The sequence below is a fragment of the Dipodomys merriami genome, unplaced genomic scaffold, assembly GCF_024711535.1.
Source record: "Dipodomys merriami isolate MVZ:Mamm:240054 unplaced genomic scaffold, mDipMer1.0.p SCAF_104, whole genome shotgun sequence".
Taxonomy (NCBI): Eukaryota; Metazoa; Chordata; class Mammalia; order Rodentia; family Heteromyidae; genus Dipodomys; species Dipodomys merriami.
In genome coordinates, this window is record NW_027202316.1 from 256,925 (window position 1) to 278,030 (window position 21,106).

Below are 21,106 nucleotides of genomic sequence, written 5' to 3' on the forward strand. Positions count from 1 at the left end.
AAGAGCCCAAGATCGGCCGGGCGGCAGTGGCTCACGCCTGTAATCCCAGCTACTCAGGAAGCTGAGATCTGAGGATCCCGCTTTAAAGCCAGCCCAAGCCAGCCCGGGCAGGAAAGTCCTGAAATTTATCTCCAATAAACCACCTGAAAACGGGAAGTGGCGCTGAAGCTCAGCTCAAGCGGTAGAGCGCTGGCCTTGAGCTGAAGAGCTCAGGGACAGCGCCCAGGCCCAGAGTTCAATCCCCACGATGGACAAAAACATAAAAATAATGGAATGGAAGCCTGTGCAGAGCTGCAGGCTCTGCTGGCGGCCCCGGGGGCTGAGGTGGACGGTGGCCGGCCTTCTCCCTGCGCCCTCGGTGCCTGAGCGCAGTCTGGGCGCGAGCTGTGGCTGTTCCCTCTGTGTGAGGTGGGGACCTGGGGAAGTCGGGCCCCGCCCTCGGCGCGTGGGCGGCGGGCGGGGACGCGAGCGCAGCGCGCGCGGGCCAGCGGTTGGCAGGAGTTCGCAGGGGAGCGCGCGGTGCTCTGCGCAGGTGCAGACGGAGGCTGGGGGGGGGGGCAGGCGGGAGGAAGAGGAGGTGAGAGAGCGGCGCCACCCGAGCCGCAGAGTGAGTGCGAGCAGAGTTGGGGGACCCGCGTGGAGCAGCGATTTGCTTCCCGGCCGCGCGCCGCCCGCCCGGCCGCCCGCGGGGCCTCAATGCACTGCGGGGAGGGGTCGTCGGGGCTCCGGATGCCGGGAACCCCCGCCGCCGCCGCCGCTGCTGTCCGGAGATCGGGGCCCGGGCAGGTTCCTAGTTTTCTGGCCCGCGCCGCGCGGGGTCGCTGACCTCGGGCCGGTGGAGAAGGGAAAGGGCTCCAGGGCCGCCCGGGAGGTGAGAGGGCTCCTGGGCTGGCGGGGAGGTGAGAGGGCTCCTGGGCTGGCGGTGGGGGGGGGGGTGTGGGGCTAGGACCGGGTGTCGGCGTGGAGGGCTCCGGGGTGCGCGGGAGGGGACCGGCGTGGGGCGGTGGGGATGGCGGACAGGGGGCTCCAGGGCCGACGGGGAGGGGGTCGGAGCCGGGCAGGGGCCGGGTGATCAGCGGAGAGGGCGCCCGGGCCGGTGCGGCACCCCGCGACGCCGCAGGACGGAGACCCCAGCGAGACGTGTGCACCGGGACTGGCTCGCGGGGGCGTCGGGACCGCGAGTCCGGAGCTCGGGGCAGCTGCTCCGGACCCGGCTGGCCGGGCCTGGGGCTGCGCTCGTGCTTGTGTGTAGCCGAGAAGCGCCCGGGCAGCGGTACCGGCCGGCCGCGATGGATGAGGCCGTGGGGGCGCAGGGGGCGCCGTGGACAGCTGCGATCCCCGCAAATTCCCGCCCGTGGGGATGCGACGGGGGTCCCGCTGGGGTCCGGGCGGGAGGCGTGGACCCGCCCTGCGGACCCCGCAGGACGAGGCAGAGGGGTCCCGCAGCTGGAACGCAGAGAGAGGCCCCGGTGGCCGTGGGGTGCCTTCCAGGGCTGAGGAAATAACGCCCTCTGCTTCTGGCTGAGCTTGGGGCTGGGAAAGTCCACACGGAGTCTCGGGCGGAGCATGAGGCCAGAGTGCAAGTTTGGCTGAGCGCTCAGAGCAGGTGCGTGCAGTGGGGAGGGGGGCGGGGCGGAGGAGCGGGGGAAGTGCTCTGCCTCCAGGGCCTCCCCTCCCACGGATCCTTCAGCCCCGGGCCCATGGAAGTTGGTCAGGAGGGTCAGGGGCCTTTGGTTTCAGGAGCAACCCTGGCTTATTGCCAAAGGGCTTTCCTCCAGCAGGGCAGGTCCCCGCAGGGCCAGCCCAGGGCCCTGGACAGCTCCCCAGGCCTCAGCCTGCACAGGCCTCCCACCTCTGCTGGGGACTCTTGGATCTCACTGTCAGGGGTAGGATGTCCCAGAACACTGGGGGGGGGGTGGAGGGGGCTTTGTGGCCCCAGAGGCAAAGGCACCTGCCTGTGGCTTGAGGTTAGGGACAGTGGAAAAATTTGAGAATTAAAAGAAGATTGCTAGAAAACAAGAGTAATTGAGAGTCTGCATTGAAAGAGCCAGTCTCTGAGAGCAATTTAGGGACCCGAGGGCCTGGTCCAGTCCTCTGCACTTGGAGATTGCAAAGGCTGCCAGCAGCTACTGAGGTCTTTTCTGCTCCAGGTTTGCATGTCTCCAAGGTTGTTTCAAGGGCTTTTGTCCCCTCATTTACAGAACTGGGGAGCCTGCTAAGTTAGCCGGCCAGAGCTTCAGCAGACATACAACAAACTTAATTTTAAGTCTCAGCTCTTGACAGTAATACTGCTGTATGTATTGAAGTCTGGGATTGAAAAGTTTGTGTGGCCAGCTGCCTCTCCCATTACACATGTCCGCAGTTTCTGGTGTGCTTGTTGTTAATTAGATGAACTGCTAATGTGTGAAAGAATGAGGGTGGGATCTCCAGCTGGGGCTGGGGCTGGACTTGTGGGGAAATGTAGGAACCACACTCTTGGGTGGTATCAGCTAGGGGCAGGCTCAGGCAGACGTCTGGGGAAACTTAGGACCCGCAACTGGCTGCAGTATGGATGGTCCCCAGTGCTGGATGGCATGTGCCCCACAACACACATAGCCCTTGTCCAGTACAACCATGCAGAGCACATCCCATTTTTCTTGTTCACTGAGCTCTTAACCTAGGACCTTTGCAGATTTCATTTTCATGCATGAGTCACTTTCTCCCACAAGACCAGATGGCTCATTCCCTTAATTCCTTTACTTTGGTCTGCTGAATTGTGGGTTTACACGGTAAACCACCCCATCTGAAACAGCTACCAGAAGTCAGGTGTCTGTGGCTCATGCCTCCAATCCTAGCTAGTCAGGAGGCCAAATCTGAGGATCTCAGCTCAAAGCTAGCTTGAGGAAGAAAGTCCTTGAGGCTCTTACCTCCAATTAGCCACCAAAAAGCCTGAAGTGGAAGTGGGGCTCATATGGTAGATCACCAGCCGTTAGCAAATAAGCTAAGGAACAGTGCCCAGGCCTTGAGTGCAAGCCCTATTAGTGTCCATAAATAAATAATCAACTGAGTAAATAATAAATAAGCAGCCTTGCATAGTCCTCTGCTGTTCTCACTTTTCTTCTCTTAGCATTTTTCCCTTTTGGCATGATACATTTACTTGTTTCATTATTGTCTTTCTTCCATTAGAATGGATGTTTCTAGAGGAAAATACCTTAAAATGTTTACACACTGGATGGATTCCTAGCCCTTAGTTTAAGGAGCACCCTTAGTAGGTGCTCCTTAAATGTCTGACTGAAGAGATGCCTGTTTAGGGAGAGACTCACCAGGGAAAGAGACCCAGGGAAGACTGTAGCATCTGGAGCAGATGGAGAAGCCTGACCCTTGTCTGTTGGTGGCCACTGTTCTTTCAGACCCTCTACTGACTTGCCCCCTCCTCCCTTAGAATCTCAGACAAGAAAGGGGCCAGGAGGTGATTTCCTTGGAGAGTGAAAACACATACTACTCTTGGTCTGTTATTGCATCCTTTATTTAGTGGACAAAATGTGTCATGATTGTTAATGCATCATACCATGGCCATTTACCCACTGTGTCACATGGTCTCCCAGCCATGGAAGGGAGCAGGGAGGCAGGTGTCCAGGCTAGGAGCAGACAACTCCAGAGGAGAAGACAGGAGAGATGCCCCAGGGAGAAGAAAAATGAAAAGGAGAAAGCAGATAAAGAGCTTTGACAAGTGCTTCAAAGTCATAATCTTTCTGAAATTACAGGATTGAAGATAAGACAGTTTGAGTGTTTTGCTTATTTTGCCCCCCTTTGAGTGTGTTGGGTGTGAGTGGATTGGGCAGGAGTGGCCGGAAGGGAAGACTTTGAAGCCCCTGCCCAGAGGCTGCTGCTGGGGGTGGGAGCTGCCTGGAGCAGACACTGTCATCTCCTTGCCTAACACTGAAATTGAGAGAGGGGCATTCTTACAGTGGGAACTTTTCCCCTGCCTCTGCTGAGACAGTAGGTCCATTCAGCTTTGTTACCAAAGCTCAAGCAAGCACATTTGAGTGCCCCCAGCCATCCAAGCAGACATTCTGTTGAATTTGGAAAAGGTTGGCTTAGCAGACATTCTGTTGAATTTGGAAAAGGTTGGGAATTGTTCAACCTGGCTGCCTTGCAGAGCAGAAAGTGCTTGAGGCAGCTGGGCACATTCAGTTTGGCTTCTGTCTAGTCTTACTAGGCTAGAGCTTGCACACTTAAGGAGGACCTGACATAATGATGCCCATTTTGTCTGTTCAGACCAGCCATTTAAAACATGCAGTAGGCCTGGCCTGGGTGGGTGCTCCTGTAATTCTATTCAGGAGGCTGAGATCTGAGGACCAAGGTTTGAGGCCAGCACAAGCAGGAGAGTCCAAGAGACCCTCATCTCTACTTAAACATCAAAAAGCCTAAAGTGGAGATGTGGCTCTCAAGGGTTAGAGCACCAACCTCAGGAACAGGGCCTGGGACCTGAATAAAGCCTCAGTTCTGGCACAGTAAGCAAACACAACTAAATGATAAAACCTGCAGTGGAGGTGAGCAGAGGAGAAATTGTTTCACAAAATATACACTGGGTTTTTAAAAAAAATATATTATTGTAAAGGTGATGTACAAAGGGGTCAAGTTACATAAGTCAGGTAATGAGTGCATTCCTTATTTGGACAAGGTCACCTCTTCCCTTGTGTTCTCCCCACTTTTTCCTTCAGTCCCAACCCACAAGTTGTACAGTCATTTTCAACATTGTATAGTGAATACCGCTGCTGCATTTGTTCACTCTTTGTCCCTCCATTTCTGTGCTCAACCTTACACTCCCCAAAAGAGATAAATGAGCAAGACAAGAGGAAAAGAAAACAAAAACAGCAACAAAGAAAAAGAACCCACTTTTCCTGGAGTTCATTTTGATAAATATTGTTTTATATGACCAACTGTACATAGCTATTGAGCCTCTGTGATCCTCTCCTAAGAATATCCTCATGGTCTCACTCTGTGCACACACTTGATCTTAATGAGTACTGTATAGCTTGATATGGTGTGTGTGTGTGTGTGTGTGTGTGTGTGTGTGTGTGTGTGTGTGTGTGTGTGTGTGTGTGTGTGTGTGTGTGTGTGTGTGTGTGTGTGTGTGATACCATACTGGGATTTAAACTCAGAGCCTTGTGATTTTGCTTGGGATTTGTGTGCTACTGCTGTTCTAGACCTCAATTCTCACCTCTTAGCTTCATTAGCAGCTAGAATTATACTTGTGACCAGCAGTGTGTCTTGTTCTTTTCTTTCTTTCCTTTTTTTTTTCTTTTTGTTTTTGCCAGTCCCGGACTTGAACTCAGGGCCTAGGTACTGTCCCTGAGCTTCTTTTGCTCAAGGCTAACATTCTACCACTTGAGCCACAGCACCACTTCTGGCTCTTTCTGTTTATGTGGTACTGAGGAATCAAACCCAGGGCTTCATGCATGCTAAGCAAGCACTGTACCACAAAGGAACATTCTAGGCCCTTCTTTTCTAAAAAAGAATTTTAATAACCCAGGAAGTTCTAAGAATCTATACTTTGTAGAGTCACAACTTTGTAGTGACTCCGAGAATCTTGAAATAAGAAAGATATAGCTATTTCTGGTGGACCATGTGCTGTTGGTATAATCTGTAAAAGTTACTATTTCTAAAGCCTGAAGCAGGAGCAGTGTCAGTCATTGGCTTCACTTTAAAAAATGCCTCTTTTAAGGCAATTTTTTTCTTCTGTACTGGAGTTTGAACTCATGGCTTTGTGTTGCAAGGCAGGAACATTACCATGTGACCCAGGCCCTTAGTTGTCTATTTTCTGTAGTCATTTGTTGAGATAGGGTCTCAGTCTTCCTCCCTGCTGGCGTGAATGGACTGCTGGTCCTGGGCTGGCAGGTGCACACTGCTGCTCCCTGCTGAATTTTCTGTTGATGTGGGGTCTCAACATCTTTTTGGGCTGGGCTGATCTGAAACCTAGATCCTCCCATTTTTTGTCTGCTTATGGAACTGCACTGTGCTAGGCCCAAACATCATCCTCCTGGAGGGATCAGAGACCAAGGACATGCTTTTCACTGTGGTGGTGCAGAATTACTTAGTTACTGTACTTAGAAGTAAATCTGTGTGCTAGATTAGAACTTTGAAGATCTTTGGAAATTTACTCTGGTATGCCTTCCTTTTCCTATTTTATGCTGAGCAGTTATCATATGTTTGATTTTAATTAAGAGATTTGCGGAGACCCTGGCAGATCTCTTTTGCTAGCAGCCCCAGTGCTGCGGTATCTGATTCAATTAGGCATTTCAGCCAGTTGGGACTTGATACCCTTTATCTAAAGAAGGAGGTCAAGGGTTTCTAACTTCAGCACTGTCAAAATGTAAGGATGTGAAAGCCAGCCCTCCATCCAGAGTTCCAGTGTGACCTTGGACATTACCCGTCTCCAAGCCTTCCAGTATGTCAGCATTTGTGTTTGCAGGCTACTAAGCAAAGCCAGCTCATGTGCAGCATGCACACAAGTTGCTCTGCTCAGTTCTGAGCATAATTTAGGCTGTGTGATTATTAGCTATCATGACTACCTGTCATAACCACAACTGAAGCCTGACAGGCTTCAATGAAATTAATGTTGTCTTTGCAGTATATCTTCTGATGTTTTGCAAAGTCAGTGCTCGGATAATTTGAGCACTTTTGTCACTGTCCTCAAGCCAAGGGAGGTGTGTGTGGGAGGTGATGGGAGAGTGGAGTCCAAGGAGTTAGAAGTGCATGTGGGCACAGGAACGCTAGCTCACCAAATGGACTCAACTGCAGGCACAACCTGATATAGTGGTGAGTGGAGAAATGAGTCACATGTATAAATAGAAGGAGATGCTGCTCAAGGTTTCTGAGGTCCTTTTCCCTCCCTCCCCCCACTTCTGCTAACTGTCTTCCAGAAATGAAGCAAGATTATTATTGGAACCACAATTTTAAGAATTGAGGCTACAGTTTGGGCTGTTTTAGTTGTAAGAGTTAATAATGTAGGAACAAAACTTTTCCTCAGTTGAAAGTGCTGGATTCTTGGTACTTGATCTGCTCCAGGGAGAACTGTATTTCTGTACAAAGAGCAGTATTTGGCGGGATGGTGGGTCGGTAAGCACTAGCACATGGGTTGGAGAACCAGAGTGGTGTTAGTTGATTCTTCCTGTGGGCAGGAACCCATTTCCCGCATGCAATTTGGAAGCCCAAGGAGAGTCTGCACATAATCTATACCTAGCAGCCTTATACCTAGGGCTTGGAGGGGTGTAATGCCCCTGGGGTATTTGGAGAGCATATCTGAGCCTAAAGCCAATACATTTGATTCTTTTTTCTGCTACCCTTTTTCATCTTCTGTATCCTGATGTCTGCACGTACTGGTTGATTGCTTCTCTTGTTGGTTTTCCTGGACTTGGCAGCCTCAGAGACTAGGATGCTTGAGTAAGACTTTTCCTGCAGTAGCTTCTGGGGAGGATCATCATCATGCATGCTGATAGAATTGCTCAGAGGGCACGTGTAGTTGTTAGCACCTGTAATCCCAGGTACTCAAGAAGCTGCAGCACCAATTTCATGAGGGTGAAATTGGTGTGGTAAGTTGCATGCCACCTTGGCTTCAGTCCCCAGCATCATAAAAAAATAAAATAAAAACAACACAAACAAAAAAAAGTGAATGCTGTTGCTTCTGAGGGATGGTTTCCGGGTTGCCATGGAAACCAGGGCTACCTGCTGCCACTGAGGCAGAGCTCTGCAGAGCTAACTCCTCTTTGGATGTGCCATTCTTCAGATGACCTTGGCTTTCACCTTCCCCTAGGGACAGTGTGCCCATCAACCTAGCCCAGGATAGATGTACTCTGGCATGTGAGCCAGAGTGCAATTTAATTCATCAAAAGGACTATTTGCCATGAAGAACGAGTGTGTGTGTGTGTGTGTGTGTGTGTGTGTGTGTGTGTGTGTGTGTGTGTGTGTGTGTGTTATTTTTGTGTGTGCCAGTACTGGGGCTTGAATTCAGGGCGAAGTCCTCTCTTAGGTTTTTACTGGTGCTGTACCAGTTGAGACACACCTCCACTTCTGGCTTTTTGGTGGTCAATTAGAGATAAAGAGTCTCATGGACTTTCCTGTCCAGGTTAGCTTGGAACAGGGATCCTCAGCTCTCAGCCTCCTGAGTAGCTAGGATTACAGGGCACTGAGTCATGGTGAAGAGAGGAGCATAGGCCCCAGGGTGCCTCTGGTGTTTTCCACCATAGATGAATACAGAGTCTGTTAGGCAGGATGGCTTTCCTCATGGGGGATGCTCAGGTCTCTGGTAGCCTTCTTTCTCTACTTGCAGAACTGCCCTTGAAATTGGCCCTCTATTTCACAAAGTCTGAGTCTCAATGCTATTGACATTTCAAGCTTTATAACCAAAATATTTCCCTCCCCACTTCAGGAGACTGGCTTGGTCATGTGTTGGGATAACCAAAAATGTGTCTACACTTTCCAGATTGTCTTCTCAGGGAGCAGTCTATTCCCTTTCCCACTCCTGCCTAGCTGAGAACCCCTGCTTTGTTCTGCCTAAGAAGTGAGAGCAGTTGTATGATATCAGAGCAACTAGACTTCTGCAGCAGGTGGAAGCTGGGTTTTCATTCTTTGAGCCTAGAAGTAGGACTCCCACGTAGAGGATTCCCACTTGGCCTGTTTGTTCTTTGTGTTCCTTTAATTTTCCTTGGTTTCTTTGCCCTTTGTGTTGCTTTATTTTCCTTAGGTTCTCCACATTTCCTCCCCAGTTTCCTTCACTCCTAAAAGGCCATTCATTGTCTTCCTAATGCTCCCTAAATGCTTTGCAATTTCAACCTTCCTGTTTCTTTCTCTTATTTACCTACATGGTGGCAGGGAGAAGTGGTGACTGGTGACTTTGAGTCTTATTTTTCTAACAAGGTTTGGATTCTGAGTGCTGGTGACTGAGTTGATAGCCGCCTTTAGAGGATAAGAAGAATAAGATGGATGGAGGAGGGTGGGTAACTGGGCCAGCATGGCTTACTTAGTGGTCTGAGTCAGAAAAGAAAGACATGTATAGGACAGGGACAGTGAGTAAAGGACCACACAGCTCTTTGTCTCTTGGCTAGCTGGGTAATAAAGGATATTGGTACTTGGTTAGTGTCCCCAAAATATTGCAGCAGGAGGCTAGAGATACTTGTTTACTTGATTAAATTATTTATTTGGGGTTCTCACTGGGACTTGAGCTTTTTTCTTTCAGGCTGGGGCTTGAGCTTTTTTCCTTTCAAATCTGGAACTCTACCACTTGAGGTATACCTTTACTTCTGGCTCCTGGCTTTTTGCTGATTATTTGGAGCTAAGAGTTTCATGGACTTTTCTGTCCAGGCTGGCTTTGAACTGTGATTCTCAAACCTTACCTTCCTAAATAGTTAAGATTATAAGCATAAGGCACCAGCACCTGGTCCCCTGTTTGTATAAAATCTTTACCCAGTTTGCCTGAGGAGATTTGTGTCCTAACCCAGCCAAATTCTTTTCTTATGTAATGACATGCCTTTGTGTTTACCTGTGCCTCTGGCTCTTGCAACTGATGGCTTAAGCTGTACCCCTGGGCTGGTGATTAGCTGAGCTTCCCCAAGCAGGCTTCTCAAAAGTCACAGCCCCATACCCTCCCTCCCTCCTTTCCCTCCCTCCCTCCTTTCCCTCCCTCCCTCCTTTCCCTCCCTCCCTCCTTTCCCTCCCTCCCTTCTTCCTTCCTTCCTTCCTTCCTTTCTTCCTTCCTTCCTTCTGTCCTCTGAACCTTTTCATTTTCGGTTCATTGGCATAGTTTAGGATTCTGGTGTTCAGTGGTTCTGAAGTCCTTTGTGAGCCATTTTTTTCCCCATGCTGCTACACACAATTAGCCTTGATTTTGAAGTGTAATGCATTTCCAAATAATTGTATATATGTGTGTATGTGTGTGTGTTTGCACGAGTATGCACGTGTGCACTAGTGTGTGTTTGGGCTCTTTAACCAAAATGTATAACCACAGGTGGCTTTTCCCTGGGCCCTTCATGAATCCTGTGGCTCGGGAATAGAGTCAGTTGAAAGGTTTGGGGCAGACTGCACATTTTTTGGTTAAGCAAGATGTGTGAGGGCTGGGAAGGCGGTTCAGTGGTAGAGTGCTTGCCTTGCATGCCTGAGGCCTGGGTTCGATTCCTCAGCATCACATAAGGAAAAAGAAAAAAAAGCCGAAGTGGCGGTGTGGCTCAAGTGATAGAGCACTAGCCTTGAGCTGAAGAGCTGAGGGACAGTGCCCAGGCCCAGAATTCAGGCCCCACGACCGGACCCCCCTATCCCCCCCCAGTAAGAATTCCAGTAAGCCTTGGTAGGATGGTTTCTCCATAAATCCTGCCCACCCTGATCCATGCTGCCTCACGATGGCCCAGACTTTTCCAGTGGATTCATGGTCTAGTTCTTTCAGTGGAAAGTCACCACTTAACTTCTTGAACATTTTTGACTTGGGGGAATGAGACTCTTTCTTCCATTGCTACATGATAAGTAGGTGCTGGCTGTGTCAGATGCACACATCTACACACATTCAAGCAGTTATACTTTCAATGGAAGGTGGTCAGCAGCAGAGAAACATTTCTGCTAGCCACTGAATCCCATTTTCTCTGGTGTGTGTCACTTTTACAGTAAGTTGGCTCAACTCTTATCCATCAAAGCTTTGGCCGAGAACTGGGTGTGTTGTTATCACGTCTGGCCTTCACTTATGTCCAGGGACAGACTCTTTAGAAGTGCTTTCTCAGTTTCATTCCTCAGCTGAACCTGTTCTAGAAACCTTCCCTCCATTCTGATGGGAGAAACACGACAATGCTTTATTTCTTCTAGGTGTTGGAGTTGTAGGTGATGATAATGTGCAAACCCAGCATGCATAAGGCCTTACTATTCCAGGCCCTCCAAGGCTATGGTAGGGAGGAAAAGGAAAACAAGAAAAAAGAATTGGGAAGCATATAGTGTATCTTGGCAGTACTTAAGGCTTGGACCTCACTGCTAATAGATTGATGCTCCACCAGTTGAGTCATGCCATTAGCCAAACTTTTTGCTGGTTATTTTGGGGGAAGGCATCTCCTAGACTTTTCTGCTTATGCTTGCTTTGACCTGGGATCCTCCAGCTCTCAGACTCCCACGTAGCAAAAATTCTTAGTCACTATTGGGTGACAGATGGTCTTAGAAGCTTCTTGTGGGTATGCTACAAGGAGGTTATGCCACACACACACACACACACACACACACACACACACACACACACACACACATCTAAAATGAAGAACAAAGACTAGTCTGCTGTAATCTGATCTTCATGTGGATAATGGCAGGGACAAGTGTGACTTGGGAACTACTGCTTAGATAGAAGCCTGGCCACTAACGTGCTAGTCCTGCAAAACAAACTGTTTTGAGGCTGAAAACACGGCTTTGGAAACAGAAGGTTTAAGGATTAGCTATGGATTTTGTGAGTTATGAAAACTTACTGAAGCAGTTAAGTAATTTTGATACAATATTCTAAATCCAAATATTTTCCAATTGAATTCACTTTTTAGGTTTATGGAATACAGGGAATAGAGCCAGTTTGCTCATCGTAATCAAAATTTCTTTGAGGCCTTTTCTTTCCCCCAGGTGAAAGGCAAATTTCCCAGTGAGTCTACAGAAAGCTAGCTATGTATTATGCAGGGTGCCCCAGGCCTTGAAGAGCTGGCAAGGTAGGCAGGAATATTTTTGTGTGTGCTAGGCAAATGTTCACAAATATGATCACTGGGAAAGATTTCTGACTGAATTTACTGGTCAGACAATGAGCTCATGTCATCCTGAGGGCTTTATGCAGGCAGAGATAAAGCGGTGGGACTAGATGAGTGTGGTCTGTGTGGGAGCTTTGCTCAGGGTTGGCTCTTGGGCACAATAGCTCACCTATTTGGTACAACAGCCATGGAAATGGCTGTGGTACTGGTGTCTGGTTTATCATCTGCAGGCTACCCAGTATTCTTCCAAGTTGAACCTCCCATGATTCCCAGGAGACTGATTCTGTTCAGAGTGGAGTGACAGCTTTTGTGTGTCTGCCAGCTTGTGGCAGGAGCTGTTTAGAGCCACTGAAACATGGTACATGTGGTAGGAGATAGGGAATATGCTGATGGCTTCAAGCTCTCCTTAAAAATATTTTGCTTTATTATGTCAGGTGCTGTGGCTCATGCCTGTAATTGTAGATACTCAGGAGGGTGAGATTGGAGGATCATGGTTCAAAGCTGGCCAGGGCTATAGAGTCCATGAGACTATCATCTCCAATTAACCACCAGACAATTAGAAGTGGAGCTGTGGCTCCAAGTGGTGTAGATCGCTAGCCTTGAGTACAAAAGCTCAGGGGCAGTGCCTAGGCCCTGAGTTCAAGCCCAGGGACACTCTCCCCCACACACACACATGAGTAAATCTAGACTTTTTTTGTTTATTTAACAGAGATCTACTGAGTCTCTGATTCGATTTGATTAGCCCCTACATACTGTGGTAGCCAAGACCAAAGGAAGGAAGGTGAGGAAGTCATTGAGATGAATTAAGATGCCTTGTTCTCAAGAAGAACAAGGACAAGAAGAAAAGGGAGAGATATAAAGTCCTCCTGGGTGAGTCAGTTATTGTACTAAGTACAGTTAGAACAGTTCCATCTCTCTGGGGAGGGCTGGGAGGATAGCTCTGCTATGAGCAATATCTCACTGTGGCAAGGGGGGCAGAAAGAAGGACAGGGACATTTCAGTCGAGCAAATGGCATAAGTATGGTGAAGGGACTTTTCCATTTTTTCTTTTTCCTATGAGAAGTATGTATAAAACAGGATTTCTTGGGACCAAACGATACGAGGTTCTGGTCAAACTTAGAGATTTCAATGTTCTAATCTTCATTGAAAATCATGTTGAATTTTACAACAACAGAGAGGCATAAGCACAATTGGGGAGGGGGGGTGGGAGCATGGGATTGGAGCGAATGAGAGCAACAAGGTGCAAGGTTGTTTTCAGGGATCTGCTGCTGGAATCCTGAGAACAAAGGTGGTGGTAAGAGTCTGGGAGTGAGCATGGAAGATGCGCCTATGGAAGGAGTGATGAGGAGACTTGGTGTCTTGTAAATGTAAAACAAGAAATGTGCCTGGGTATCATCATTTGTAGGCGAGTTGAAAAGCTCATGGAAGTTAAGTTTGTGTTGATTGAACACTGTCATCAGCAACTTATGGAAGCCATTACTGGAGATGGGCTGGTGCTCAGAAAGGCCCTGGGGTTGGGGAAGCAGAAGAAAAGCTCCTGGTCTCCAGTGTGTGTGTGTGTGTACTGTAATGGTCATCCCAGGTTGAGATGAGAGAGGCAGGAGATCAGATAACAAGACAAGGGATGGGGAGATTGAAGATAGAAGTAGAAGTCCATGCTTCTCTTGGGCTGCAGTGTAGACACAGAGAGCCAGCGAAGGTGTTGGGGTGGGGTGGGGAGGTGGGAGAACCTGCTGTACTACTGGGGCATATGGAGGCCCAGGGAACTGGGTGTGATGACTTATGCTTGTACATTTCATCAGTTAATGGAGGAGAGTTCAAATGCTCTAACAGTGAGATGTTTAAGAGTGTTGGGACCCAGAACCACAGACTTAGAATAATACAATGAGATCCACGACCTGATTGATGAAAGAAGACAAGAATGGATATCCAGGGTGAGATCTGAAAACATTGCTGGCATTAGGGTCTGGGTGGTTGAGGAACTCACATTGATTTGAGCAGATAGAAGTACCAGAAAATGGACCCTAAAGCCAAGCTCTGTCCGTACAGTCATTTTATTTTATATATATTTTGTCAGTAGTGGGGCTTGAACTCTGGGCCTGAGCGCTGTCCCTCAGCTCTTCAACTCAAGGCTAGCACTCTACCACTTGAGCTACAGTGCCATGGCTCATGCCTGTAATCCTAGCTACTCAGGAGGCTGAAATCTGAGGTTCACAGCCAGCCCCGGCAGGAAAGTCCATGAAACTCTTATCTCCAATAAACTGCCAGAAAACCGGAAGTGGCACTACAGTCATTTTAATTGGCTAGGCTCCATGGTCCTTATGTAATAGTCATTGGCTAGGTTGCAGGGTCCTTATATAACAGTCATTTTAATTGGCTAAGCTGATGGTGGACATTCAGGTAGCTGCCATTCCTTGTGGCCTTGAGTTTTTTCTTTAATCTTTCTATATTGAGTCTCTAAGCTTTGTATTTGGTGGTTTTTGTTCATGTCATATAACCACGCTCAGAATATTCTAGATACAATGGAACCCCAGAGATATCTGCCTCTTTTTTGGTACATTTTTATTGTAAAAATACTGTACAAAGGGGTTACAGTTACATGAGCAAGGTAATTAGTATATATTCTATTGAGCATTGTTGCCTCCTCCTTTGTTTTTCCCCTTCCATCCCTTTCCTCCAACCTCCCCAACTATTTCCCCCCCAACCCTGCTGAAGTTGTAAAGTTTGTTTTCAACATAGTGTCTCGTATATCTCATTGGTACAGTGGGTCAACCTGTATCCCTATTTAAGCATTTTGTTTTTTCCTTTCCCCTCCCCAAATTAGAGAAGTGTATATGCAAGACGCAGGGCACCGGAATCAAATACAGTGAAAACAGGAGTTATACCATGGGGAAGGAGCATACAAAAAACAAAAAAAAAAATCACATAGTACATTATAAATAGGTTAGGAACAATAGCAAGAAAGAAAGAAAAAATTTGTATCCCTATCTTGGGGTCCCTATTTCGCTTAACATCATCTCATGTGTTCATATGTATATAGTTTTTGATCTTTTCTGCTTGTCCTAGAAATGTATTAATTATTGCAAATAAGGGAAACCATGGGACCTATGGTTCTTTGTGCTTTATTATAATTTTTTCCAAGTCTTTCCATTTCCCCAAAAATGGGGAAATGTCATTCTTTCTGATGGAGGCATAGAATTCCATTGTGCATACACACACACACAGACACACACACACACACACACACACACAGACATACACACATATACATCTATATGTACATATAGATATATATCACATTTTCTTGATCTGTTCATCCACTGAGGGGCATCTGGGTTGGTTCCATATCTTAGTTATGGTAAATAATGCTGCAATAAACATAGTTGTGCTCGTAGCCTTAGTATGGCCTTGTTTGGGTAAATGCCCCAAAGTGGGATTGCTGGGTCATAGGGGAGCTCTATGTAGAGTCTTTTGAGGAACCTCCATACTGCTTTCCGCAGTGGTTGAAAATGTTTACTCTCCCACCAACAATGCAGTAGGGTTCCCTTCTAGCCACATCCCCTCCAGCATCTGTTGTTATTAGAGTTCTTGATTATAGCCATTCTAATTGGGTTAGGTGGAGTCTCAATGTTGTTTTGATTTGCATTTCTTTTATGGCTAGAGAAGTTGAGCATTTCTTCATGTGTCTATTGGCCATTCTTATTTCCTCTTCAGAGACGTTTATCTTTAAACCTTTTTTTTTTGCCGGTCGTGGACCTGAACTCTGGGCCTAGCTGCTGTCCTTCAGCTCTTCAGCTCAAGGCTAGCGCTCCACCACTTGAGCCACAGTGCCACTTCTGGTTTTTTCTGTTTATGTGGTGCTGAGGAATCGAACCCAGGTCCTCATGCATGCAAGGCAAGCGCTCTACTACTGAGCCTCTTTCCCAGCTCTTTCTTTAAGTCTTTTTTTTTTGGGGGTGGGTCCGGTTGTAGGGCCTGAACTCTGGGCTTGGGCACTGTCCCTGAGCTCTTCAGCTCAAGGCTAGCGCTCTACCACTTGAGCCACAGTTCCACTTCCAGCTTTTTTCTATTTGCTTATGTGATGCTGAGGAATCGAACCCAGGGCCTCATGCATGCAAAGCAAGCGCTCTACCACTGAGCCACCTTCCCAGCCCCCTTTCTTTAAGTCTTTAGTCCCTGATTTATCAGACAGTTGTTTTTTGGTAGATTTGTTGTTGGGGGATTTACATCTGTCTTTTTTAAGTTGATTCTGTATCTCTGAATCAGACTTTAATTAAAACTCACAGTATGCCTGGGAAGCCTCACCTAAAAAACTAAATTGGGAAGAACAGTGGCGTTCAAACTTGTGTCCTACGTCAGTGTCAGTCTCCTCTTCTGATCTGTGGCTTCCATGTAATTTAAGATTACACCCCAGCCTGCTTATTTATACCTTATTTTGAGGAACAAGAAGCCAGATTTGGCAATGGGAGAGTCTCTGATGGACCTTACCACATACTGACATTCTGGAGGGGTGTGTGGCAGCTAGAAGCACAAAAGTGTTGTCTTTGCAAAATTGTTGTCTCCTGGGAGAGGTTTTGTTCCTAAAGCTCCTCTGACATTTAATTGTGAGAACTCATCTGCCACTTTGCTCTCAGTGAGAACCATGACCAGCTGACCAATCTTTGCTAAGACCAAGGACTTGTGCATGGAGTGTACCACTATAGGCCTCTGTCACCACTTCCATTCTTGTTCTAGAGGAAACCAACGCAGAATGTCAAGAACGCCCCCTCCAACCCTCAGTCCTGAATCTTCCCCACTTACAGTGATTAGTTTTGAAGGACAGTATGTTAAACGACATAAATAATCCCCCTTAAAAACAAAAGGACACAACACATGTTTTCCCTTAACCTGTAAAAGCTAAATGGTTAGTCTCGAGGTACTAGGGAATAGAATGATGATTAACAGACCATGAAAATGGGGTGTGGGGAGGAAGTGAAGAGAGCATGGTTTATGGGTACAAGAGTGAAGTTGGATAGAAGAGGTAACTTTTTTTGGTGCTGGGTTTTGAACACAGTACCACATACATACAAGTGTATATTGTACCACTGAACAAAACCCCCAGTTTAGAAGGAATAACTATGAAAGTTAACCCATTATGTCAAAGGTATTTGATGGTGGCACACGGATATAAATGGGGACTGTGGAGTAATGTATAAGATGAAGAACAAATAGACATATAGATAGAGACAAACATATATACACACATGTACGTATATATGCATTTAGTATATATATATGTATACATATACATATATACGGGATATAAGAAGCTAGAATAATGAAACCCACTCAACACTGCAAAAGGGGTTAAGGGAATGTGATTTAAAAAAAAAAAAACAAAGGGGGGGAGTTGGGAAGTAGCTCAGTGGTAGAGTCCTTGCCTTGCATGTTGAGGCCTTGGGTTCGATTCCTCAGCACCGCATAAGCACAAAAGACTGAAAGTGACACTGTGGCTTAAGCAGTAGTGCGCTAGCCTTGAGCTAAAGAGCTGAGGGACAGCGCCCAGGCAGAGTTCAGGCCCCATGACCAACAACATGAATGAATGAATGAATGAATGAATGAATGAATAAATATGTAAATAAAACAAGGGGTGAACTTGCTCAAAGTCCACTGTGTTGTCCATCTATGGAATATAGTAATGAAATCCCCCTGTATTATATACATGTGTGCTAATAAAAAGTAGCAAAAAGGATTAGTTAAATGTTTGAAAATAGCTAGCATAAATGTGCCAGTGAACAGGCCAGTTCTGTGAGTGGATAATTAAACATTAGACACTCATGTGCCTCTGGTCTGTACCGTGTCTGTGTCTTACCCCATGAATAGGTAAAGGCCTAGGCAACAACTAAAATAAACACAGACAAAAAATACTTAAATAAATTAAAAATGTGAAAACACAGATATTCTTGTTTTCTCTTCTCTCAGGAACTGTGTTTAGCAGAGTTCTGGGCAGAGGCAGATACTGTCTTGATCATGTTGAGGTAGCGAAGTGTAGGTCACCTGCTGCACAATGAGGTGAGGAATTGCACAGGAGCTACAGGAGTCCTGGGGGAAGACTCTATGGACAGTGCTCAAAATTCCCCAGTAGAGCAGATGGAGTGACATTGTTTCCACACAAGTATATTCTGGGGATAAAAAGCTCTTTGAGTATCAGGAGAGGAAAAAGGAGGCCTCTCCCTTTCTGGGATGTTTCACTTTGACAAATTAATTCCTATTTAATTTATAGCCATTTAAGTTCCCAACAGCCCTGAGCGATGCAGAAGTTCAGTCTGCATGACAGATACTGCTAGTGGGGCAAACTAAGGAAGTGCTGGATGACAATGCAGACAAGTTGACAGAGCTAGGAAGTGAACCAACCCTACTGTCAGAGAGGCAGGCATAGACTATGCTTCTACATTGATACATTCATACATATATACACATACAACACATATATATGTATACATAAGATTATGCATATATATAGTATATATGTAAATATGATTTTCTTGATGGGCATATCTGAAAATCCTGGATCATGAATTACATTTCTTGGTTTTCTCTTCCTGTCTTCACCATCCATTTCTCATCTGTGATTTGTTCTCTTGGTGGACACAGTCCTCTCTGATCTTGGAGACTGTGTCTGTCCACATCCCAAACAGAAAGAGTTTGGAGATCTCTGGGCAAGCGAATGTTTCCTCACTGCGTTCCTTCACTCGGGGGGACAGGCTGAGCACAAGTGTGGCTGTGAGGACCGGAGCACAGCTGTGGTCAGCGCCAGTTGACACGGTGGCACATGGAGTCCTGCTCACATTACTCCAGTGTATGAGCCCAAACATGCTGTGAGATTGACGTTTAATGGGGCCACACTTGGGAGAAGAATCCCGTGTACTTTGCAGGAACAATTTTGCAACATCTCATGTCCCATTTGCCACATTCTTCAAAGAATCTCATGAATCCAGCCTTGTCTTTATAAAGCCAGTTGACTGCTTGCTTTATTCTGGTTATTCCTTGAACTTGCAGGTTTCTCCTTGCATGGTAGATCTTTGAATAAAGTGTATTTGTGTCTCAACTTTAACAAGGCAAAATTTAAATATGCTATATACTTTGTACAATTAATAATGTTAAGTATAGCCAGGTGCTGATGGCTCATGCCTGTAATCCTAGTAACTCAGGAGGCTGAGCTGTGAGGATCATGGTTCATAGCCAGCCTAGGCAGCAAAGCCCTTGAGATTCCCTTTTTTTTGGGGGGGGGTCCGGTCGTGGAGCCTGAACTCTGGGCCTGGGCGCTGTCCCTCAGCTCTTCAGCTCAAGGTTAGCACTCTACAACTTGCACCAGAGCACCACTTCCGGCTTTTTTCTTATGTGATGCTGAGGAATCGAACCCAGGGCCTTGAGCATGCAAGGCAAGTGCTCCACCACTGAGCCACCTTCCCAGCCCCGTCCTTGAGACTCTTATCTCCAATTAACCAACTGAAAACTGGAAGTGGCCCTGTGGTTCAAGTGGTAGATCACTCACCTTGAGTTAAAGAACTCAGGGACAGCGCCCAGGCCTAGAGTTCAAGCCCCTAAAAATGTAAGAGTTCACTCAGAACTAAGAATACTAAATGTAAATTTTCCTTGCCAAGAGGTTGTTTTTTTTTTTTTTTAACTTAACGTGGCTTTATTTTATTCAGTTAAAATGATGGAATGAAACCACAATATTTCCTTTTTTTGTTATTTTGCAGGAAAAAACATGTCTGCAATAATCAAGGAAGTGTGTGATGGGTAAGTGTTGCAAAGATTCTTCTGAAGCATTTAGTCCATACATTGGCAGGAACATAGAGTATTTCCGCTGGAGGGATAGAATATTATCCATAATCCTATAAATAAATGATAACCATAAATCTTATTCGTAACTCTTCATGTGACCTACCTAGTCACAAAGAATTACCTTGTGAGAATTACCCTTCTTTCTCCACCAAAATCTTTCCCTTACTCCTTGAAGAATAGAAAGCATGGAATGTCTGGCTCCGTATGTGCAGAGGGTTGGTATTAATTCTTTTGAACACTCATGTTCCTTTCATCCTTCCAAGCAGGGAACCTTTAGACTAAATGTTCCTAAGAGTTAAATACACACTCCATCTGACATACACTGAAAGCATCCCACAGGCTCCTGTGGAAGAATTAACAGACAAGTCCGTGGGTTATTGTGTGTTTTGTGGAATTTTCCCACTGACTGACGCGCCTTTCCTCCCTCTGGGTTGTTCTGACCATCCTGAGGAAGGGCACATTGGAAAGTCACATGGTATTTCTTGACTTGTAAAGCAGAACTGTGAATAGAGTATTAGGGGATGTTAGAGAAGACTTGCCATACTTAGTGTGTTCCAATCTGTGTGGGGTGAACTGATTGTGAGTTAAAGAATTCAGTGACAATTGGCAATGTGCTAATTCTCACACGTTTAAATTGCTGCCATTTACCTTGCTATCATTTCTTTGCCTCAATTCTTCAAAATGAAGAATGTTGCCACTCACAATTTAAGTCCCTCCACCCCCCCCACCCCCCCCAAGCCTTGATGAAATGCTTAGAGGTGAGCAGTAGCCTTGGTCTAGGAACTTCAGAGAGGAAAGGACTGTTGGTCTTAGGGTAACAGGTGAGTTAAAGCCATTTTCTTTAGAGACACCATTGTGCCTATTTGAGACTGACTCTATTCTAATCATAGTGAATGTAATTCACCTCACCCCTGTAGAACGAATAAAAATGAAGACGAGCACTTTTGTTTCTCTGATCACTTATGCTATGTTTTGTAGGTCATCTCTTGCCAACCATGAGTGCTTTGCCCTGCAACATGCTGACAGTTCAAACTTCTATATCACAGAAAAGGTAGGCCAGTCACATTGTTTAATCTGGGATACTTACACTGAAGGACAGTACACAGAGTAAGGGGTTTCTTCTGTGTAGGGCCTAGCATGCTACATTTTTTATGTCTTTACCATCCATGAAAATAGGTTCTACAAAAAAAAAATCAGGGCTGGGAAGGTGGCTCAGTGGTAGAGCGCTTGCCTTGCATGCATGAGGCCCTGGGTTTGATTCCTTAGCACCACATAAGTAAAAAGAAAAAAAGCCGGAAGTGGCGCTGTGGCTCAAGTGGTAGAGCGCTAGCCTTGAGCTGAAGAGCTGAAGGAAAGTTCAGGCCCCATGACCTGACCCCAAGAAAAATAAAATCAAAATAAAAACAGCAAAAAAAACCCTTCTACTACTTCTTATAAGAAAGTAGTTAATCTATTCAAGAGTAAAGACTAAGTATGTTTCTGAATCCTGCTACCAAATATATATTTCCTTTTTAACAATTAAATATTGCTGGGTTAGAGAATTTACT

The 21,106-nt window shown here is 46.4% G+C and overlaps 1 protein-coding gene across 4 annotated transcripts in view; it reads left to right on the forward strand.

The window, feature by feature from the left end:
* The first annotated feature begins 615 nt into the window (after positions 1–615).
* LOC138810698 (uncharacterized) overlaps positions 616–21,106 on the forward strand; it is a 162,302-nt gene continuing 141,811 nt past the window's right edge. For 2 of the 4 annotated variants that reach the window (XM_069997923.1, XM_069997932.1), the window contains exons 1-3: positions 617–871; positions 19,475–19,514; positions 20,538–20,610. In XM_069997923.1, coding sequence (XP_069854024.1) covers positions 19,483–19,514; positions 20,538–20,610 — 105 coding nt within the window. In that variant the 5' untranslated portion in view covers positions 617–871; positions 19,475–19,482. Of the gene's footprint in view, positions 872–19,474; positions 19,515–20,537; positions 20,611–21,106 lie in introns of those variants that run through there. The other 2 variants (XM_069997894.1, XM_069997898.1) reach the window with 2 other exon arrangements.